At 36.8% G+C, this 24,826-nt stretch overlaps 1 protein-coding gene across 20 annotated transcripts in view; it reads right to left on the bottom strand.

Moving 5' to 3' along the window:
- Positions 1-24,826, bottom strand: part of ARFIP1 (ARF interacting protein 1) — a 133,211-nt gene that overhangs the window by 27,435 nt on the left and 80,950 nt on the right. For 15 of the 20 annotated variants that reach the window (XM_072724830.1, XM_072724832.1, XM_026016621.2 and 12 more), the window contains 3 exons: positions 19,289-19,510; positions 10,339-10,496; positions 1,872-2,046 (listed from right to left, as the gene is read on the bottom strand). In XM_072724830.1, the coding sequence (XP_072580931.1) occupies positions 1,872-2,046; positions 10,339-10,496; positions 19,289-19,510 (555 nt within the window). Of the gene's footprint in view, positions 1-362; positions 586-1,871; positions 2,047-10,338; positions 10,497-19,288; positions 19,511-24,826 lie in introns of all 20 variants that reach the window. The other 5 variants (XR_011994981.1, XR_011994982.1, XR_011994980.1 and 2 more) reach the window with 2 other exon arrangements.

Here is a 24,826-nt window from a genome sequence, read left to right as displayed (position 1 = left end):
TTCCCAAAGAACACCATTACCATTTTATAGACTTCCTAAAATCAATTTCTCTATTTGCAGAGGTCCTGAACCCCCAAGTTAGGTGAATTCCTTTCTTTCATTTCAAGTTAGCTTTAGATAGAGCCTCTCAAATCCTAGCTAGCATACCTCACTTAGCACTATCCTGAGAGTGCTGATTATAGGGGAGTATATGAAAAATATTTTTATATTTAAAAATAAACATCTATATATAAGTATTGATATATTCCTATCTATTAAAATGTTAAGCCATGTAACTGATCTATCCCTCTCTACATATATACCTATAGAGAGATATATCTACATAGATATATATGAATGGACTAAAAGGAATGCCATCTTACGTGCTCAGCTAACGAATGCTGAAAGGCTGCACTGCGTTCTTGTTGGAATGATGCTGGGCAATCTGTCTGATAACTCTGCTGAAGTTTCCTTTACTGCCATTGTAATGGTTTCTGGTGAATACTTTTCACCCACTGTAGCTAAAAAAAGTGAGTGATAGTGCAGGACTTGGTAGATCCCAAGGAATGTGTTATTCTGCAGCTTTTATGGTAGCCAGAAGAGTTTCTAAAAAAATGTTAAGGAAAACAAGAAGATATCAACAGACAATAGCAAGTGAAGAATAATTTTAAGAGGGTACTTAAAGAAAGTAGATTTGAAGACTTATTGTGACTTGAAAAGCACAAGAAGACTACAATACGCAGTAGAAAGACCCCATCTCTACAAGGCTGATCCATTCCACCTACTCTGTGCTGTGCCCACTATTGGCTTTCCTGTTTCAAGAATGCAATCTCTCTTACAAAACTGAGTATGCATGTCATGTTAAAAATATTTAACATAAGGGCACCTGGGTGGCTCAGTTGGTTGGGCATCTTGATTTCAGCTTGGGTCGAGATCTCAGAGTCATGAGATTGAGCCCTGTTTTGGGCTCCCTGCTCAGTGGAGAATCTGCTTGAGATTCTCTCTTTCTCCCTCTCCCTCCCCACTTGTGTACCTCAAGCATGCACACTCTCTCTCAGATAAATAAATCTTAAAAAAAGAAAAGGTAAAAACAAGAAACTGTCCTTTACCAAAACTCAGGAGCCTGTTACCATATGGATTCATCTCCAAGTGAAGCTGTATCTGCTATAGGAGATCCACCTCAGCTCTCATTTTTCTGTTCTAGTTCTTGGATGGACTCATGTTATACAAAAATAATGTGGAAAATTGATTTCTTGGCTTATTTCTTCTAGATTATACTAACTGCAGCTCTAAGCTGCACCTTTTAGTATTCCTCATTTATTAGTTACTAAGAAGAAAGTTCTTCTCTTCCTGAAATCTGTGGCCTTTCATTAATAAAAAGGTCTCAAGATATTCAAAGCAGAATCTATCATTATGTAACTTTTTATTTTTTATTATTTATTTATTTACTTATTTAAAAAATATATATATTTAGATTTAATTTTTTTTTAAGTAATCTCTACACCCTGTACGGGTTTGAACTTATGACCCTGAGATCAAGAGTCCAACGCTTCACTGACTGAACCATCCAGGTGCCCCAATTATGTAATTTTTTAAAGCATTTGATATCAACTCCAATCTGAAGATCAATAGTTGGACATCTAATATTTTTTGCCAACTGTTACATGTGAAATACTGTGACAGTAGGGTTGATGATGACTTTTATGACAGAAAGATAAATATATTTTTTGTTCTTCTAAAAACGTAACCACTGATTCTAGCTGGAATTCCATTATGCAATGGTAATGAAAGAGAGTTAATAGAAACAAAAAACTTTCTATTTAGCTCTCTTTGGGGTGACATTATTTTAAAGTCCATAAAAATTTATTTCAGAAGGTAAAGACTAAATTTACCTTATTTTCTTCTAGAAATTTCAATTTGATAGAAACATCATTACGCATTTTATCATATTTTTCCTTATGTGCTTGAAACAGATGCTGTGACTGCTCAATCTTTGGCAGAGTGTTTGCATCACGTGGTCCAAGATTCAGTTCTTCCAAATCAGTGCGATATGCATCATATTCAATCCTGGAAAGAACAGAGTAAGTGATGCACATTACAAAAACAGAGTGAAGTAAGTTCAGGAGGTGAGTTGGAAATATATGACAGTCTTATATTATACATTGATAGACAATTCTCATACATATATTATGCCTTACACTTTTAAAATCATGTATTTTTTAATACAAAGAGCTATTAATATAAGCGTGTGGGGGGGAAGCTGCCTATTAGTCTTATTAACTATTCCTCCCAAAGTACAGTATTAACTGACAAGTAGAATTTCTAAAATTTAAAAACCAGTTTAAAAAGACAGATGTCAAAATCTAATGCTAACAAGATCAAGTGATCTATTTTTCATGGAAAAATGGTAATGCTGATAAGGTAAAGCATAGAAAGATCACAGACTTCAGGATGACACACTTTAACTAGTAAAAGGAAGTTATACTGAGGGTCAGCAGTCCTTAAAGTATAGTCTATAGTCTAGCCAGCAAGGTACAAAAGAAATATAATGCAAGTCACATATGTAACTTAAAATTTTCTAGTAGTGCCATTAAAATAATAAAAATTAATTTCACCCTTTAAACAATATATTTTATTTCACCCAATATACCTACAATATTATCACTGCAACATGTAATCAATGTAAAAAGCTTGTTAATGAACTATTTTACTTTTTTGGAGGTAGTAATGAGTCTTTGAAATCCACTGTATATATTACACACCTATCTCATTTCAATTTAGGCTAACTACCTTTCAAGGGCTCGACAGACACATATGGCTAGTGGCTACCATATGAAACAGAGCAACTCTGGATGGATTTCCATAACATTAGTATTTAGAAAATGACAATGGCATCTATTACAGAGCACTTACCACCTTGTGATCCTTTAGGTGCCTTCCCATTAATATTTTCCTACTAACTGAAATAATTAACCCACCACCACCACTCCATGATCACACTGTATCTCATAATGCCTCTGTCACGGCACCTATGTAAGTACAGTACTTGGGGACTTGCTTATCAGTGATTTATCCAGCAGTCTCTATTATTCAGTACTCAGCTAAGAAGAACAATGTGAGGGATCCCTGGCTGGCTCAGTGGTTTAGCGCCTGCCTTCAGCCCAGGGCGTGATCCTAGAGTCCCGGGATCTAGTCCCATGTCGGGCTCCCTACATGGAGCCTGCTTCTTCCTCTGGCTGTGTCTCTGCCTCTCTCTCTCTCTGTGTCTCTCATGAATAAACAAAATCTTAAAAAAAAAAAAAAAAAGAACAATGTGACCTCTGATTTAGTTAAAATCAGCATCACAAAGCTTATGTCCTAGAACTAAAGCTCTTTATTCAATATCTAGAGTACAATCTACTCCTCTTATTCTGGCAATTAAGAATATTTTAAAGATTTATTTATTTATTTTAGAGAGATTGCACACATGTGGAGGGTTGGGGAGAGGCAGAGGAAGAGAAAGGCAAGCAGACTCCTGGTTGAGTGCAGAGCCTAATGCAGGCAGGGCTCAATCTCACAACCCAAGGATCATGACCTGAGCTGAAACCAAGAGTCAGATACTCAACTGACTGAGCTGCCCATGTGCCCTTTAAGAATATTTTAAACAACATCAACTATATTCCAATGTGCCTTGAGGATTTATTTTTATCTTGTACTGAATTTAACAAACTTGACATTTTAGGGTCAAAAAGAATCATTTATTCATTCACTGATACATTGATTCATTCAACAAATATTAAGTGAGCCCCTTCTATGTTCCAGGCACTATATTAAAAACCAGAGCTATAAAGATGAGTAGATAAAGTTTATCTCAAAGAAACTTGCAGTCTAGGGGGAGAGAAGCTCTTGAACAACTAAAACAAAATGAGATAATGGTAACTGCCATGAGGGAGGGAGAATAAGGTACAGAGGAAATCAAAAGAATTGCCTAATTAGGTATCTTCGAACAGAATTAAAACACTAGAATTAAAATTTAAAGGATGATAAAAGCTTCTGAGGTGAACTGTGGAGGGAAATAAAGCAATCCAGGAAGAGACAAGCATAAATAAAAGCACAGATTCGTAAGATACCATGATACATTTGGGAAGTAATTCAGTATGTTAGAACCTCAGGTTGGAAATGATAATGGAAGGAATTAAAGTCAGACTAGCAGGCAAACTGACATTAAGTAGCATATACAGGCCACATTAAAGGGATCAGATTTAATCTGGTAGGTCAAGGGGTGGGAAGCCATTTAAGAATTCTGATCTATGGGGGCATCTGGGTAGTTCAGTGGTTGAGCATCTGCCTTTGGTTTAGGTTGTGATCCTGAGGTCCTGGGATCAAGTTGCACATTAGGCTCCCCTCAGGGAGCCTATTTCACCCTCTGCCTATGTCTCTGCCTCTATCTTTGTCTCTCAAGAATGAATAAATAAGGATCCCTGGGTGGCTCAGCGGTTTGGCGCCTGCCTTTGGCCCAGGGCGTGATCCTGGAGACCCGGGATCAAATCCCACGTCGGGCTCCCGGTGCATGGAGCCTGCTTCTCCCTCTGCCTATGTCTCTGCCTCTCTCTGTGTGTGACTATCATAAACAAAAATTAAAAAAAAAAAAAAAAGAATGAATAAATAAAATCTTAAAAAAAAAAAAGAACTCTGATCTAGAAAGTAACATGTTCTACTTATTCAGCATAGAAAGACGGCCCTAGGGGATCCCTGGGTGGCGCAGCGGTTTGGTGCCTGCCTTTGGCCCAGGGCGCGATCCTGGAGACCTGGGATCGAATCCCACGTCGGGTTCCCAGTGCATGGAGCCTGCTTCTCCCTCTGCCTATGTCTCTGCCCCTCTCTCTCTCTCTCTTTCTCTCTCTCTCTGTGTGACTATCATAAATAAATAAAAAAAAAAAAAAAAGAAAGAAAGACGGCCCTAGTGGTAAGAAATGGAAGATGGACTGGAGTGGATTAAGAAACAAACAAGGAAACCAATTAGAAGACCATGGGCAAAGGAAAATTAGTCATTGGATCAGGACAATGGCAGTGGGGCTAAAAAGGGGAGGCAGATATAAAGATTTAGGAGGCAAGACTGACTTAGTAATGTTAAGTTAAATTCCATGGGTCCTTCAGCCAGATTCACTCTGACCTTTGCTGGCTCTAATGTCTTAATCTAGTTATTTTATTTCTTTTTGTTTTCAGTTTTTCATCTATAAGTGAGATTAGTAATTTCCACAAAAAATATAGAGTACTTAGGATATACCTGGTAATAACTAGTATCTTTAGAGTGCTTATTATAATGGTCAAATTAGAAGAGGTCTAGCCAGAAGTAGATAAATTAAAAACAATAAAAAGTGACGGAAAAAAAGTAGAACAAAAATAGTGATATATGATGACTTAATGTGAGGACAAATGTCCTTCATTAACCTCGGAGCACACTTCTAAACAAGATTAATATAAATATAATTAAAGTTGTGATACTGACCTTATATCCCTTAATTTTTACATCCAGAGTTTGTTGATGGTATCAAAGTAAAACTTTCCATAAGAGCTTCTCTAACAGTGCTCATTACCACCAGGAAGAGAAGTACACTAAATTTTCAAAATGCAACTCTTCAAGGTTGCCAGTCTCAACTGAATCCATATCAATAAAGTTAGTGATGGTTGGTTACTCTATGACTTATTTTACATAAAACTTGTAGAGAACAGGTGTCCACATCTGAAAAGTCTTGACCATAATTGATTCCCTTGTTGGTGCTGCTCTGGAGAAGTGCTGAATGGGCTGTTACAAGATTTTCTATACACGGAGCACCAGAGGGCTAGGAAATACTTGTACACAATGCATAATAGGGAGCATTAAAAGGCCACCCAGACTTTTGCCTAAATTGCCACTTTTTGTGCTGATCAAATAGCTAATCCATGCCCTATAAGCCAGTAAATTCTGGTTCTGACAGAGAAGAAAATTCAGCTACTGAGAAACTTTTAATCTGGGGTTATTTTTAAATGTTATCCCTGTGGGGCACATTTTACTATTACAACTAGTGAATTCCTCAGTTACTTCAATAAAATCACACTGTAATTTCAATAAAACAAGAATAAATTATGGGGTGAGGTCATTGTTGTTGTTAGTTTTTTTTTTAAGATTTTATTTATTTATTTATTTATTTATTTATTCATTCATTCATTCATTCATTCATTCATTCATGAGAGACACAGAAAGAGAGGCAGAGACACAAGCAGAGGGAGAAGCAGACTCTCTGCAGGGAGCCTGATGTGGGACTTGATTCTCAGACTGGGATCAAGCCCTGAGCTGAAGGCAAACGCTCAACCACTGAGCCACCCAGGCGTCCCTGTTGTTAGTTTTAAATTACACAGAGAAGTCGTTAAAGGTTTCCTGATAACCAGCTATCAAATACATATAACCTGATTTATAATCCTGTTCAGAAGTTTCAAATAAACCCATATATTAGATTGAGATTTTTAAAAGAGATTTTATTTATTCGAGAGATAAGAGAGGGAGTGTGTATATAAGCAGCAGAAACGGCAGAGGAAGGAGAGAACCTCAAGCAGATTCCTGGCTGAGCACAGAGCCTGATGGAGGGCTTGATCTCACGACCCAGAGATCATGACCTGAGCCCAAATCAAGGACACTCAACCGATGAGTCACCCAAGCACCCCTAGATTAAGATCTTTTTATCACACTCTACTTTAAGTCAGACAACTCAATATAAGATGTGAAAATTAGGGATCCCTGGGTGGCGCAGCGGTTTGGCGCCTGCCTTTGGCCCAGGGCGCGATCCTGGAGACCCGGGATCGAATCCCACGTTGGGCTCCCGGTGCATGGAGCCTGCTTCTCCCTCTGCCTGTGTCTCTGCCTCTCTCTCTCTCTCTGTGTGTGACTATCATAAATAAATAAAAAATTATTAAAAAAAAGAGATGTGAAAATTATTATTATTTGAAAATTATTATTAAAGATTTTATTTTTAAGTAATCTCTACATCCAACATGGGACTCCAACTCACAACCCTGAGATCCCAAGTCACACATTCCATCAACTGAGCCAGCCTGGCACATCATAATTTTTATTATTTTTTAAAAAGATTTTATTTATTTATTCATGAGAGACAGAGAGAGAGAGGGAGAGAGGCAGAGACACAGGCAGAGGGAGAAGCAGGCTCCATGCAGGGAGCCCAATGCGGGACTCGATTCTGGGACTCCAGGATCATGCTCTGGGCCTAAGGCAGGCACTAAACTGCTAAGCCACCCAGGGATCCCCACATCATAATTTTTAAAATAGATATGAAATTTGAGATAAATCTAGTTTATATTTGAGACTGAATGATTAAAAGTAAAAGGAAGAAAGCAAACAGGCTCTCATTTTGGCTTTGAAATTGGCTCCAAGTGAGCAAGCAAACCTTTTAACCTCTAGAGGCTTATTTTTCTCTTCTACAAATTAAAAAATAACTTGTGTACTGTTCAGTGACTCATCTAATGATCTAATGAATTTTTCTTTCTTTACTATGGGTTAATATTTGAAAAAAAAAAACTAAAAAAAATTTTAAATTAAGCTATATGCCCAACATGGAGCTTTGAATTCACAATCCCAAGATTAAGAGTCGCATGCTCTACTGACTGAGCCAGCCAGTCAGTCACCCCATAATATGGGCTAATTTTTTTTGGGGGGGGGGGGGCTAATGTTTTTAAAAGCATCTTAAAATAATGGCCAAAGAGAAAGATATTATATCCTTAAAACAAAACGTATTTTAAAATATACTAAACAAAAATACACTTTAGGTACTAAAAGTATTTTCAGGATAAGTGGACAAAGTACAGAAACAGAAGTCAGATTCAAGTAGTTCTTGACTAGAAGGTAGAAGAGGGTAGTTTTAGAACCAAAGAATTTTCATCTTCAAAACCCACAAATAGGGCAGCCCTGGTGGCGCAGCGGTTTAGCGCTGCCTGCAGCCCAGGGTGTGGTCCTGGAGACCCTGGATCGAGTCCCACATCAGGCTTTCTCTGTATGATGCCTGCTTCTCCTCTGCCTCTCTCTCTCTGTCTCTATGAATAAATAAATAAAATCTTTAAAAATTAAAAAAACCCCCACAAATATTAATCTGAAAGGCTAGAAAATAAGAATTCTTAAAAGAATTAAAGAGATAAAAGGAAAAGGGTATTCATTATGAACAAAGCAGGACATCACAAATAAGGAACAGATTTGGAAAAGAACCAAATAAAATTTATAAAAATAAAAAATATATAGAATATTCTTTTGAAAAATACAATGTCCACAAAAAGATTTAAATAGAGACTGGAGAATCAGTTACTAAGAGTGTTACTAAAGGGACTCCTATTGAAGGGTAGGAGAAATTCCTGAGAAATTCCTTCAGTGTTATTGAGGGATATCCTTTTTTTAAAAATTTTATTTATTTATTTATTAATGAGAGACACACACAGAGAGAGGTAGAGACAGGCCGAGGGAGAAGCAGGCTCCATGCAGGGAGCCTGATGCGGGACTCAATCCTGGGTCTCTAGGATCACGCCCTGGGCTGAAGGCAGTGCTAAATCACTGAGCCACCCGGGCTGCCCTATTGAGGGATATCCTATTGATGGATTCCTTCCATTTATTTTTTCCATCTTGGATTTTTTTTTTTAGATTTTATTTATTTTAAAGAGAGACAGAGAGCATGTGAACAAGTGAGAGGAAGGACAGAGGGAAAAGGAGCAGCAGATTCCCCACTGAGCAGGGAGCCTGATGCAGGGCTTAATCCCAGGACCGAGGTCAGGACCTGAGCAGAAGGCAGACACTTGGCCAACTGAGCCACCCAGGCATCCCACCACTTTCTGATTTTATTTTATTTTATTTTTTTTTAATTTTTTTTTATTTATTTATGATAGTCACAGAGAGAGAGAGAGGCAGAGACACAGGCAGAGGGAGAAGCAGGCTCCATGCACCGGGAGCCCGACGTGGGATTCGATCCCGGGTCTCCAGGATCGCGCCCTGGGCCAAAGGTAGGCGCCAAACCGCTGCGCCACCCAGGGATCCCAACTTTCTGATTTTAATACTGTGTTAGCAAATAATTAAAATAGGGAAAAGCAAAAAACCAAGTCCATGATCTAAATAGGACACAGACCACATCTCTACCCTTCTCCTACCAAACAACCACAGCTATTTATCTTGACCTTCATTTCCAAGTCATTAAAAACCACATGTTAATACTAAACCTAAAATTACAAACACAAAATAACATAGAAGCATCTCTTGTGAAAAGATTAAAAGTTAATTTTCCAAGGATTTTGGGCTTTCAGTTATGTGAAGCATAAGGAAATATATATAAGAATAAGCACTCAAAAACTAGATGAGTTTAGAGTTTTCATAGCCATTTCTCATATTATTAAACTATGGTAAGGGGCCAAAACATAAATTTATACTTCCAAAAGTTATAGTTTGCACTTAACCTCAACTATGCTATAAAAAAAATGGGATAGGAAGTAAGGATTTCAAATGTTCAGAGGAAAAAAATTCAAAGTAAATCAGAATAAAATGAAGGGGAGAAAAATAGTGCCTGGAATCAAAAGTTGAAAAATGCTATTGCTGATCTGCTAAAATGTACTTAGCTTACCTAACAGGATGATTATGAGATAGGGAATTAAATAATGAGTGTATCTGTGTATGTTTATAAAATGTCTGAAAACACTGCATTATAAACAGCTATGAAAATACGTAAGAGTTTGAAGCTAATTATAACCTAGGTAAGTGGAAGGCTAGGAAGTTGGTATCCACAACATAAAATCATGGAAGCAGAAATGAGCTTCTTTAATGAAGAGAAAGTGAAACTGTAAATCTGGCTATTGCACTGCTTCTACTGGGAAGCAGCAGTAATAAGAATGAAAAGAGAGGCTTAAGGCCAGATTATAGAGGGCACCTAGGATCTACCTAGTAGAACAAAAGGCCCTATCCTCTTCTAAGGAAGCTGGAACTAGGAGATCCTCCATCTCTCTATTCTCTAACAGGCAGGTTTCGGCACATAACCAAGGCTCAATCAGATATTCTCTAGACAATGAATCAAAATATTGAGGGGCCTTTTGGAAATGACTTATGGTGGCCATGGCAACATCAAATACCAGAGGTACCCAGCATCAGGGTCCTAATTAGATTCTTCTGAGGCAGGAATTCTGAGGAATTTTGATTCCTGCTTGTTTCTAGAATCTGCTCTTCTGCCTTTCTCTTAGTTCTATCTACTGCATTCTTTTCCTGCCTGTATTAGCCAAAGCTGATTTCTAACATATATAACCTAAAACCTCACCTGAATTATATACCATATGTAAGCAGACCATATAATGAAAATTTACACCTACCTGGCACTTTCATATTGTTTCACAGTCATTAATGTATCTTCAATTGTTTTATTCACCAAAGTGTTCACACTGGCAATAAAAAAATTAATGGCTCCAAGAAGAGTCTCCCCATTTTTAGCCAGTAGCTTCTGGGTATCTGCATTATAGCCAAATTCTTCCTACAACAAGAAAATCACCTTAACATATCCACTTATTAGTGAATGTGACAAAGAAGTCTTAAACATATCACTAATGGGAAAATATTTGATTTAGAGAATATCTGATTTAAAATATTTAGCTATAGAAGTTTTCTTCTTTTAATGTTTAAATAAACAAATCTAAATCACAGCTAGCTATATAATTACCAGAAAAGTTTTGTAAACCAAAATTGTCATCAGCTCAGATGTATAGCTAGAATCAAATAATTTTAAAAAGTTAAACTACTTTGTACTAGAAAGAATATTTTCATTTCCATGTTTTGTTTCTATTATACTGTAAGCACAGCTGTTAAGAAGAAAAATATAGCAGATTATTAATCAGAGAAACCATAACTTTCACAACCAAATTAGGTTAACAATTGACTAAAACTTTCAGACATAGACACATTGCAATTTCTGTGTTTTGACATAATCTCTTCGGTGTATAAATATTAACAATGCACATTTCTTGTAAACTCAGGGACTAGTTGACTCCCCAGCTCAGGTCTACGTAGGTGCACAGCTGGGGAAGGATCACTCAACACCAGTTTGAGTTCGTTCTCTCTGAATAAACTGAGTTTTGGCTTAGAAAACATTACATACAACTCCTTGATATGGCAAGTACTAACTAAATTTTCAGTAGTTGAAAGACTGGAAAACTTTAACAGATTATCAGGACACATCTGGACAAATAAAAAAAATCTGATCATAGCTTATTGTAAGATTTATTCTTCAACTTAAGAATTCTGAAGTTTGTTATAAAACACTTTTTAATTTAAGCTGTAAAAAAGTAATATGAAATTAAATAAAATCTTAGAAAATGCAAGTTGAATGCTAGTGCTATAGATATAATTAAATTTCTAGGTCATAAAATAGCCAATAATTAATAAATAGCAGGAGAGTAAAATTATCTTGTGCTAAAACTATTTAAGAGAGAAATAAAGAGAGAGATCCATTTAAGAGAGATCCAAGTAACTCTTTTTTTTTTTTTTTGAAAAAAGATTTATGTATTTGAGAGAGAGAAGGAGCATGCATATGTGTGCATACAAGTCAGGGGATGGGCAGAGAGAGAAGGAGAGAGAGAATCTCAAGCAGACTGCCCCCTGAGTGCGGAACCTGACCTGGAGATCCATCCTAGGACCCTATCATGACCTGCACCAAAATCAAGAGTTGGATGCTCAACTGACTGAGCACCAACCAGCTGCCCCAACCCTGTTCATTTCTAAAAATTCTCAATACCCAGAATTTCACAGAATTAACATTAAGAATGCCACAAATCCTAATTTAGCCAGAGAGAGACTTATACAACCTAGAAGGCTACTCTTTTACTAAAAACAAACAAAATACCCTGGAGCAGAGTAAGATGAAATAGCAGCAGACTGAAAAGTTGTATAGCAGAATCTGGATACTATATTTATAATAAAGAAACAGGCCTATATTCAAAGCAGAAAGGAAGAGTGAACTGCCATTGTTCTGTTTCATAAATGTAAATCCCACCTGTAATTCCATGAAGAAAATATAAAACTTTAAAAAAAGAAAAAAAAAAGAAGAAAATATAAAACTTAAGATTTTAAGTTGAAAGTTAACTGGCTAGAATAAAAAAGCTTTTTTTAAATAGTAAGGTATGAGACATAGTATAGTAGCAAAAGATATAAACTGGGGCACTAGAAAGAAAGGAATATACATATATATATGTATTATAAGAAACACAAAAATAATTAAATATGCTTTTTAGCATTGAAAATAAGTAAAACATGATTCATAAACTTCATTTAGTTAATAAGTTGTTTTAGTATTTTCGGTTGGACAGGGACATTTTATACATTATTATAAATTGCCTTAACAATTACAAATAAACTAAACCTAAAGTCATTTTATGAACAGGGCTGTGGTTCTAATCTGCCACTGAACAGGGAAAGCCAATATAATTCCTTAATCTCAATATCTGCTTGCTTTATAGAGAGAGAGAACAAAGCTTCAAAATATTTGAAAATTTTTTCTCTTTAGCAGCTTCTACATCATTTACAATATTTATCAGATATAAATGACAACTGTCTCCCCTTAAACTTATACATCAGGACTAAATAACGGAAACATCTGACTGGATCTAAAACATCCAATTTTAGTGCTATCAATTATTACCTAATTAATAACAAGTGGGTTAATTTAAAAAACACATGGCAATTAAGGAATACAGAGAACACTACTGACAGGTACTAGTTGATAATCGATAATAATATGGATTATGTGAACTTTTTTTTTTTAAAGATTTTATTTATTTATTCATGAGAGACACAGAGAGAGGGAGAGGCAGAGACACAGGCAGAGGGAGAAGCAGGCTCCATGCAGGAAGTCTTATGTGGGACTCGATCCTACGTCTCCAGGATCACATCCTGGGCTGAAGGGCGACGCTAAACCACTGAGCCACCAGGGCTGCCCCATGTGAACTTTTCAAATCTTGAAGTATATGCTACTTTCTAAATTGAGGAAAAAAATAAATTTTAATGTGTTGAAGTGCCATGGCATAACAGAACTGGGGGTCAGAGGCATGTGATAAAATGGTAAAAATCTAGTTTGGAAGTTCATATCTTGATTCTGCTACTGACTGGATTTATCTATTTTGTTAAATTTTTTGTGTGTCAATTTCTCAGTAATAATATGAAGATAATTTTCTTACAAGTTTGATAGGAAGTGTGATGAGATAACCTGCATAAAGTTTCTGATAGATGACAGGCATTCAAAAAGTTTCAGGAGATTTGCTTTTTCTTCTACTGGATACTGCTTGTTTCTCTAGAACATGAAAGAACTGAACTAATCTTGGGATGCCTGGGTGGCTCAGTGGTTGAGCTCTGCCATCAGCTCAGGGCATAATCCTGGGATCCTGGGATCGAGTCCCGCATCGGGCTGCCTGCATGGAGCCTGCTTCTCCCTCTGCCTGTGTCTCTGCCTCTCTTTGTGTTTCTCTCATGAATAGATAAATAAAATCTTAAAAAAAAAAAAAAAAAAGAAGGGATCCCTGGGTGTCGCAGCGGTTTGGCGCCTGCCTTTGGCCCAGGGCGCGATCCTGGAGACCCAGGATCGAGTCCCATGTCGGGCTCCCGGTGCATGGAGACTGATTCTCAGAACCTCTGCCTGTGTCTCTGCCTCTCTCTCTCTCTCTCTCTCTCTCTCTGTGTGACTATCATAAATAAATAAAAAAAAATTAAAAAAAAAAGAACTGAACTAATCTTTAAATTCTTCAACTTCCAAATGCCCCAATCCCAAAACAGCTATCATAACCATCATAATTTATCCAGTGCCACTATGTGCCATACGTGTGCTAATTATTGTCAAGGAGTCTCAGTTAATACATCATAAGGTAGGAGGAAGTGGACACCAGCTCTTCATCACTGCGCTATAAATTTTTTTCTCAAAAAGAATCAACAGAGTTACTTTGATGACTTTCGTGATTGATCCTGATGACCAAGGGAAAGGAAACTGGACTGCTAAGGAAGAGTATGCCTGGAATACAGGCAACCTCTTAAGGCATCTCTTAGTACTACTATCTTGCTCTGTGATTAATGTCAATAGAAAACAACACCACCACATTTCAGTCAGGACTACTAATGGCCTGGACCCTTCAGGAAGGAAGGTTTGGGTCACCCCACCAGGCAAAGAACTGACTGAATGAGGTGTGAACCAAGAGCCAATATAATACGGAATGACTTCAGTGGAAGCTAACACTTCATGACTATCTGTAGAAATGAAGACTATAATTATTGTATTTCTTCCTTATTTTGTTATGTGCATGTATGTATAAAGCAGATAACTTCGTTTTCTTCCCACTCATATGCCCTTAGCATACAACGTAAGATGTATTATTAACTTTACATCATAGTATTTAACTAACAGGATATTAAGGAAAAAAGTGAACATCACTCAAGGACTCTGCTAACTTTTCCCCTCTTGTGGGGAAAAGGTTAGTCTGTCTTTGATAGTATGCAGGATAGTCATATCATATTAGGTGAAAGTAAGGCTCTCTTACTGCCTTTACTTGGAGATTAAGTATGGTTTAAGGATATATGTATAATTGTTGCTAGCCTGATGAAGGGTAGACTGTGATGATGTTAATTTTATGTGTCAACTTAAATTAGCCAGTTGTTTGCCAGTTGTTTGGTCAAACACTAGTCTAGATGTCACCATGAAGGTACAGATTTTGTAGATGTGATTAACATTTGCAATGATAAACATTACAAATAACACCTTTTAAAAAATATTTTATTTATTTATTCATGAGAGACACACACAGAGAGAGGCAGAGACATAAGCAGAGAGAGAAGCAGGCTCCATGCAGGGAGCCTGATGTGGGACTTGATCCCAGGACTCCAGGACACACCCTGGGCAGAAGGCAGGCACTAAACCACTGAGCCATCCAGGCATCCCCTATAAATAACATTTAAAGTTGACCTTAAAGAGATTATCTTCCAGAATGTGGGTGGACTTCAATCAATTAGTTGAAGACCTTTAGAACAAAAAGACAGGTTTCCCAGAGAAGAATTCTGCCTTAAGACTAGAAATCTGGCCTTGGTTTCTAAACTACTAACCTACCCTTCGTATTTCAGATTTGCCAAGCCCCACAACTATGGGAGCAAATTTTTTTTTTTTATGGGAGCAAATTTCTTAAAATAAATCTCTGTGTATTATCTACATACCTCCTATTGGTTTTATTTCATTGGAAAATCCTAATAAAAAACACCCATCTATAAATACTGATTCTGAATTTCAAATAGTCTCTAATAGTTTCCAGTTTACCACTATTTTCATATTTATAAATACTAATTAGAAAGTTCAGTAAATTTTCTATTTCTTTATTGTTTATTTCCTTTATTTATTTATTTTTTTATTTATTTATGATAGAGAGAGAGAGAGAGAGAGAGAGAGAGAGAGGCAGAGACACAGGCAGAGGGAGAAGCAGGCTCCATGCACCGGGAGCCTGATGTGGGATTCGATCCCGGGTCTCCAGGATCGTGCCCTGGGCCAAAGGCAGGCGCCAAACCGCTGCGCCACCCAGGGATCCCCTGTTTATTTCCTTTAAATCACTTCTGTGTACATATTTGCCTTTAGTATTTGTTCACTAACAAATCATATCAAGTATATTTTGGTGCATAAGCCATCATAAAAGAAGAATATAGCATGTCCTTTTAGCAAAATAGAATAGTTCAATTTCTTGTTGAAAAATGTTGCATGGGGGTACCTAGGTGGCTTAATTGGTTGTGTCTGACTCTTGATTTTTGGCTCAGGTCATGATCTCAGGGTGGTGGGATAGAGCATGGAGTGAGGCTCTGCACTGAGCATGGAGTCTACTTGTCCCTCTCCCTCTGCCCCACCCTCTGCTCACCTGTGTGTATGTGTGCACATGCATCCTCTTTCTAAAATGAATGGATAAATAAAATCTTAAAAAAAAAATGTTGCATGATAGACTCATGCCTGTTGAACAACTAACTAGATAGATAAAAATACCTGTGATGATTAATTTTTTATGCCAACTTGGCTGGGCCACGATGTCCAGATAGATCTTGGTCAAACATTCGCAATTTCAGTGAAGGTGTTTTTTTTAATGAGATTAATATTTAAATTGGTGGAGTGTGATGAAAGAAGGCTGAGACCACCCTCCACAAGAGAGGTAGGCCTGCCACATCCAATCAACTGAAGACCTTAATAGAACAAAGACTGAATTCCCTGTAGCAAGAAGGAATTCTGCTAACAGATTGCCTTTGCACTCAAACTGCAACTCTTCCTTGAGTCTCTCTCTAGTCTGCCAGCCTACCCTACAGGTTTTACATGTATCAAGACTCCAAATCCTGTGAACCAATCTTTTAAAATACATTTCTCTATATATCTACTTATCCTGTTGGTCCTGTTTGTCTACAGAACTGGACTAATACAGTACCACATTTCCTTTTTGTCCTTAAAAATTCAGTGACTCTTGAATTTAAGAAAATTTATCTGGGATATCATCAGAAGACTTACAAACTGGGATTTCACTCATATTATCTATTTTGCCATCATCATTGAGTCAATGCTGCTGTCTCTCTGCAGTTCTCTTCTGATTTTGTCTAATAACTGTGAAATATCTTCCTTTGGTGTTGTCTTCTCTTTGCCATTACAGGCAAAAAATGAAAAATTCTAAATTTTCAACTATGTTGCATAAACATGAGAAAAAAAAAAAAAGACTACAAAGAGTAGTAGTACAGGGGATCCCTGGCTGGCTCAGCAGTTTAGTGCCTGCCTTTTTTGGCCCAGGGTGTGATCCTGGAGTCCCGGGATCAAGTTCTGCATCGGGCTGCCTGCATGAGGCCTGCTTCTCCCTCTCTGCCTGTCTCTCTGCCTGTCTCTCTGTGTCTCTCATGAATAAAAAAATAAAAATCTTAAAAAAAAAAAAAAAAGAGTATTACATCATTTTTAAAGGTGATGCCATCATTCTTTTATTATCTTAGTAATTTTTAACATTGGAAATAATGGATGAATAATGATGAAATAATTCCCAAGATGATAAAATAGTTAAGTGTTTTAAGATCAATCACATCCCATACTGTGTCTTTTACTTCCAATGGACCTGTATGGCAGTTGCAAGATAAAAAGTTGTATTCTGGAGGTGCCTGCCTTCCGCTCAGGTCATGATCCTGGGGTTCTGGGATCAAGGCCTAAGACAGGCTCCCTGTTTAGCAGGGAGCTGGCTTCTCCCTATCCCTCTACCCCTCCTTCTAATTCATGTTCTCTAGCTTGCTTTGGTCTCTCAACTAAGTAAATAATCTTTTTAAAAAAGTTGTATCATCTGGGGGCACCTGGGTGGCTCAGTGGTTGAGTGTCTGTCTTTGGCTCAGGGCATGATCTCTGGGTTCTGGGATCAAGTCACACTTCAGGCTTCCTGCAGGGAGCCTGCTTCCCCCTCTGCCTATGTCTCTGCCTCCTCTGTGTGCTTCTCATGAATAAATAAATAAAATCTTTAAAAAAAAAGTTGTATTCTGCTAATAAAAACAAGTACATTTCTCATTGGAATAAAACTCATGAATTATTAATCCTTACAAAAGGTTAGAGATGTTCAAATAAGAAACTCAAAAATTAAAACTAGGTCTAATGGACTTGAATACTGAAGATTAAACTCTCAGTTCTGTTAAAAAAAAAAAAAAAAAGGATTTGACACCGAGAAAAGATAACAGAAGTACCTACTAGCTAAGACTGAGCATTAAATGAGCTAATACATACATAAATCATGTAGAACAATATCTGGCATATAGTAAACCCCCAATCTGTATTAACTATTATAATTAACAGGGTCTATTGAGTGCAGCATTGCTGATAACACTTCTACAACACTTCCTCAGACCCTATACCCGGGCTACCTCTTTCCATACTGTGGGGTTTTCTCTGAATCACAGACCCTCTAAAGATCCCATTTAAAAGACATAGCAAGAGATCATGGAGAAACAGACATAGTTATGGCCTCCCCATGTACATGCAAAGGTGAGCCCCACCTAGAGCTGCCTCCTTCTGGCCTGTTGGTACATGTCCTTGGCTTGAAAACAAAATAAGTATGTATATGTTCATATATACAAAACATAAATTATATACATAAAATATATAGAACTTTCAGCTCTACCTCTTCTTAAAAAAGATTTTATGAGAGAGAGAGCAGGCACAGCTGTATGCATGAGCAGGGGGAGGGGCAAACGGGGAGGGAGAGGGACAAGTAGATTTCTCCCTGAGTGTAGAGCCTGACACAGGCTTCACCATCTTAATTCCACAACTCTTGAGATTATGACCTGAGCCAAAAGCAAGAGTCAGATCCTCAACCTACTGAGCTACCCACGTGCCCCACAGCTCTCTATCTTTTATTTGTTTTGTGATAAAAATTACCTGACCTCTCCTGGCTTCAGTTTCCTCATCTATAAAATGGGGATAACATTTCTTCTAGTGTTGGGTTAGATAAATTATTAAACATAATGGTTATAAAGAACCCAGCCCTTTACACTCAACTGCAGCTATTACACGATTGATTAGCTTCCCAAATATTAGATTAGTTCGTCTATCTAGTGACTCAGAATTGAATCTCAGTATTATGAAATAATATTGTCATCTCTAGCCAAACTTTCTTTTTCAAGATTCTAGATATTATCACATAACTTAATGCTCTAAATTATCTAACTCTTTAAGTTAGAAGTCCGTAGGTAAGGGATTTCTATACCTTTTGGCTTCAGGTGAGGGGAAAAAAAAAAGACATCAAAGAAGTCACTTAAGACATAAATTCTTAGGAATGCTTTGCTGAATACTTATAGAGATATGGTAGAGATGTAATTTAATAATTATTCTAAAATTCTTAATTTCTAAAACTCACAATTTATATTAATGATTTCGGTAAAAGTAGATCATGAATCCAGTCAAGCAAGTTACTATTTGTTCAAGACATTTGGAGAATAGGTAGGAGATTTTCAGTAGGTATCTGAATTTGCTTTTTACCCAAGCTTACATACACAGAGCTATGATTTTTTTCTAGACTCAGGCAAGCTGAGTACTTTCCTTTTCCTTTCCCCTAACCAAGTTCCCTTCTCCTGAAACCTCTAGCTGACATCTCTAGTCATCTGGGCCTTCTTAAAAATTACATGAAATATCTTAAAAGAACATCAATTCCAATTTTATTAAGAGTTAAGCAAATCAGAAATGTAACAAATTATATCTTAGAATATTATTGCCATTCTCTTCCTCCATACTCCAATAGTTATTTAAAATAATCTTACATGGAGTTCTAGTGACTTCAAACTCAGGTCAGCAAATGCATCTCCAAGTTGCCTTTGAGTATGCACCATCTGGAAAAGCTGGGTCGACAATGTCTGAGCCAGTCTTAAGATATTTTCGTATTTTTTCTTGTTATCTCTTAATATATCAATCTGAGCTTCAAGTTCAAGGTCCACAGTTCTTGATCCACGGCCTAGCTTCTCAGAGATAATTTGTCGAGTGCACTAAAAGTGGAAAGATGCACTTTGTTTAGGAAGAAAAAAAAAAAAAGAACAAAAGAGAAAGGAATAATATAGCAATCCAAAGTACAAATGTATTTGGCATATACCATTTTTGGCTTCAGACAAACTACCCCTAAAAAACTGAAAATTGTCAGCTCACTTAGAAGTTTATCAAGATTCAAAACAAAATTACTAGACATCTCCAATGACTATTACTAATCAGAGGACGTTTAAAGACTTAGCTAATTTATCTATTTCTAGATGAACTCCCTCACATAATCAAATTTCAGGCTTATCAACTTGACTAGATTATTTACAACAACTGAGATACTTGGCATTGATTTAAGAGGACGTTTAAAGACTTAGCTAATTTATCTATTTCTAGATGAACTCCCTCACATAATCAAATTTCAGGCTTATCAACTTGACTAGATTATTTACAACAACTGAGATACTTGGCATTGATTTAAGAAAAAAAAAAAAAGAACAAAAGAGAAAGGAATAATATAGCAATCCAAAGTACAAATGTATTTGGCATATACCATTTTTGGCTTCAGACAAACTACCCCTAAAAAACTGAAAATTGTCAGCTCACTTAGAAGTTTATCAAGATTCAAAACAAAATTACTAGACATCTCCAATGACTATTACTAATCAGAGGACGTTTAAAGACTTAGCTAATTTATCTATTTCTAGATGAACTCCCTCACATAATCAAATTTCAGGCTTATCAACTTGACTAGATTATTTACAACAACTGAGATACTTGGCATTGATTTAAGAAGCGGGCTGTAATATCGAAATAATAAGCACACCAAAATTCTATTCTCCTGTTGGTTTCAAATATTTTTTTTCCTTCTATCTTCCTCTTAAGTAATTGTGTGTATGTGTGTGAATAGGAGGAATGAAGGGAAGAAAGGAAGGAGAAACAGGTAAGAGGAGGAGGTGGGGAAGGGTGCAGAGAGAGGAAGGGGAAGAAGGGAAGAGAGAGGAGGGAAGAAGAAAGAAGAGAAAGAGGTAGAGATTAGACATTCCTGAATTCTTTTACTTCTGTCCGGAAGGAATGGTATTAAATTATGCTATTCTGTCTTGCTCCAGAAATAATGATAAGGGAAATTTCTGTTAGCAGTAAAAAGTTATAAAAAACTTCATTACTTAATATGTTTTGAGAGTAACCATATAGGGCATTAATATACTCTTCATCATTTAAAGTTAACAAAAAAATTTTTTAACAAAAATATTCTTAAAAAGTAATACATAAATATTATAATTTTAAAAATTTGGGGATGCCTGGGTGGCTCAGCAGTTGAGCGTCTGCCTTTATTTAGCTCAGGGCATGATCCCCCTGGTCCTGGGATCGAGTCCCGCATCAGGCTCCTGCAGGGAGCCTACTTCTCCCTCTGCCTCAGTCTCTGCCTCTCTGTGTTTCTCATGAATATATAAAATAAAATAAAAAATAAAATTTGAAAATTTGCTCTTTTATCTTTTCTTTCATAGTTTTGATTACACAATTGATATCTATTCCAAAGTTTAAAATAATGAATGAAATAAAAGGTGAATTTCCTCTTCTTTCCTTTAATACCACTAAATAACAGAAAACTACTATTAATAGTTTGATGGATAGTCTAGACTCTTCTTTAAACCTCTAAACTCACATATAGGGCAGCCCCAGTGGCGCAGAGGTTTAGTGCCGCCTGCAGCCCCAGGCGTGATCCTGGAGACCCTGGATCGAGTCCCACGTCAGGCTCTCTGCATGGTGCCTGCTTCTGCCCTCTGCCTGTGTCTCTGCCTCTCTCTTTCTCTCTCTCTGTGTGTCTCTATGAATAAATAAAATCTTTAAAAACAAAATAAATAAAAAAAACTCACATATATAATATTATTCAAGTAAAAATGAGACCGGATTATGCTATACATAATATCCTGAGTATTTTTCCTATGACAAAATATCTTGAGATTTTTCCTTGTCAATACATATAAATCTTTATTTATTCTTCTAATGCTAGTACATCAAATTCATATACTACTCATGTTTTTCTATTAAGAACTAAAATGAATTCCCTGACACATTCTCTATTTTCATCAATTAAGGATCTTTGTGAGTAAATACTTAAAAATAAAGTTCCTTTTTTTAAAAGGTAGAGAAATTAACTATATAGAAAATTACAGGAAAGGTGAGAGGCTAAACTCACAGAAGAGAGATAAAACTATTCCTATGGAAAACATACAAACATATATACTCTTAGGAGATGAAAATCACATCAGGAAAAAAGCTTAACTGAAGGACTTTGTAATTTTAATGAGGAAAACATCAGCAAGAAATAATATCTGAAATGGTAACAAGATAAAGGAGATATGCCACTTCTCATCCACACCAAGACTTTCCCTCTGCAATATTATCAGAGATTTACTCCATCAGAGATTTACTCCATCTGAACGCCAAAGCATATGGTACCTTTCATAGCAACCCAGATAAAATAGTCTGTTGCAAGTCAAGAGGCTAGAATTCACTGAAGAAGCTTGACAGACTAAGTAAAATGAAAGAAATGCCTACCGTTGTCTAAGTGGCCATTTGTTCCCAGAAATAATGGGTACAAGCAGACAGCATGGTCAAAGGTTAAATGAGGAAATGTTTTTTGTTTCCAGGAAGCCAAAGTAGTAAGCAGCATAAGGCAACAGTGATTATGAAGCATATTAAAAACTTGATGCTGGAAACAAGCGTTGAAACGGGCCTTTCCAACCTTGTATTCCAATATAGGTAATGTACAATTCTAAGGACAATCTATGTAATCTGGAAGTGAGAGTCTCCAGAATGCCTACTTTGCTGAAAATGCAGATGACTTACAATGAGCTGGAAGTCCTATTCAGTATTCTATACTTACAAATTAAGAATCTATTTTGAAGATAAGACAAATGGAGCAAGGTTAAAGGGACAGGAAGAAGCAAAAGTAAATTACTACTCTATGTAGATCTCTTACTCGGGGAGGGTGGATGTAATAAAGTGATAAACACTGTAGAAAAAACTATGAATCACCATCGTACAGGTCATGAGTTTATAAGATAGTCACTGTGTACTCTGAGTATTTAAATAGTACCAAGAACTTTTTCTGTAATACCAAAAAGTGAACAAAAAAACACTTAAGTACAAGAAAAAGGATAATTTCATGGCAAAAGCTGATAGATGAAAGAGTTATGAAGAGTGAAGGATAGGAAAGAAGGGAGCATAAAAGAAAATACTAGAAATTGAATGAGGGGAATAGGTCAATCATAAATGAATAAGGCATTAGGATAAGAAAAACGGAATGAAAATTTAAAGATATTGGCTTAAAAGCAACAAAGATTAGTTTGATAAGGTGTGAATACTGATGGCAAATTCTCAAACATTTAAAAAAATATTTAATGTTTGGGAGACATGTCAAACAGCTCTGAATGCTGAAACTGAGATTATTCTCTCTTTTTTTTTCTTTTAAAGATTTTTAATTTATTTATTCATAGAGACACACACACACAGAGAGAGAGAGAGAGAGAGGCAGAGACACAGGCAGAGGGAGAAGCAGGCACCATGCAGAGAGCCTGACGTGGGACTCGATCCAGGGTCTCCAGGATCACGCCTGGGGCTGCAGGCGGCACTAAACTGCTGCGCCTCCGGGGCTGCCCTGAGATTATTCTTAAATAAAATAATAGGATGGACTTCTAAAAGTACTGTATTCTTTTTTCTTTTTTTTATTTAACTTTTTTATTTTTAAATAATCTCTATACCCAACATGGGGCTCAAACTTACAACCCAGAGATCAAGAGTTGCAAATTCCACTGAGTCAGCCAGGTACCCCTACTGTATTCTTTTTAAAAAATTTGAGGGGATCCCTGAGTGACTCGTTTAGCACCTGACTTTGGCCCAGGGCGTGATCCTGGAGTCTCGGGATTGAGTCCCACATTGGGCTCCCTGCATGGAGCCTGCTTTTCCCTCTGCCTGTATCTCTGCCTCTCTCTCTGTGTGTCTCTCATGAATAAATAAATAAAATCTTTTAAAAAATTATTTGATTTTTAGGGGTGCCTCATTGGCACCCCTAAGAATACTTACTTATATATCAGAGCCTGAACTTAAAATTGTTCCCATTATATATTTGGTTTAAATCACCAGCCTGTTCTTAGAACCAAAATTAACAACCAATAAAGAAGTACTAAATAGTCTCTGTGAGGAAAAGCCTTTAAGTGATTGATGTATTACAAATAACTCAAGCCACAAATCCACTTAGTACCTTTGAATCTTAACAGGCACAAGACAGTAGAATTTAAAGAACAGTTAAGTGGATGAAAACCCTAGCTGTTCAAGTCAGAGCAGCGGCCATAACACTCTCTGTTTTGTGAATTGTTTGTGGCTGTAGTGGTGTGTAAATCAGAAATTGTTTATACAGAGCCCATAACTCTTAAGAGTAATACAGCAGTCAATTTATTCTTTCAATTAATACTTTAAAAATATGACCTGAAATCATCTACAAAAGTATAGGTTTTCTTAAGATGATAAAAGTGTCCTGAAACATGCTCATGAATCTTCCCAAAAATTATTTAGTGTTAATTGTTAGAGAACAGAAACAGAGATTAAAGGCAGAAAACCATGCAGGAACTGAAGTCCAAGAAAAAGATCAAAGTTGTAGCTAATATCAAGTCGCTCAACAATAAAATGGGTAATAAGTACAGTTCTAAATTAACCAAATCAAAATCTATACTTGAAGGATTATTCAAATGATAATGAATGCCCTACATAGCTCACAGTTTGGAATGAAAAGGTAAAAAAGCCACAAGAATGCAGTCAAGGGGACCCAATAAGGTTATTATACTTTGAGCTTCTTTAAGTTAAGAAGCCTATGCCAGCCCAGGCACATTGGCTACAAACTCCATTAAAATCATAAAGTTAGAATGTTCTTTTTCTCTTCTGTTTATACGTATTTTAAGTATAAAAATAATTTTAAAAATTTTAAAAAAGATTTATTTATTTGAGAGAGAGAAAGGAGGAAAGAGAGCATGCATGGTGGGAGAAGGGGCAGAAGGACGGGAGAGAGAGAAGCCTCAAACCAACTCCTTGCTGAGTGAAGAGCCTGACACAGGGCCCAATCTCAGGACTCAAGATCATGACCTGAGCCAAAATCAATAGCTGGCCACACAACCAACTGAGCCACCCAGGCATGCCTAATTTTTTTTTAAAGTAAACTCTAGGTCCAACATAGGGTCTGAACTCTCCACTCCAAGATCAAGGGTTGCATGCTCTGCTGAGCCAGCCAGGTACCCCTCTCTTCTGATTTAGGCTGTAATATCCGGATTTAA

The sequence above is a fragment of the Vulpes vulpes genome, chromosome 10, assembly GCF_048418805.1.
Source record: "Vulpes vulpes isolate BD-2025 chromosome 10, VulVul3, whole genome shotgun sequence".
Lineage (NCBI taxonomy): Eukaryota > Metazoa > Chordata > Mammalia > Carnivora > Canidae > Vulpes > Vulpes vulpes.
This window is presented reverse-complemented; position numbering and strand designations above follow the sequence as displayed.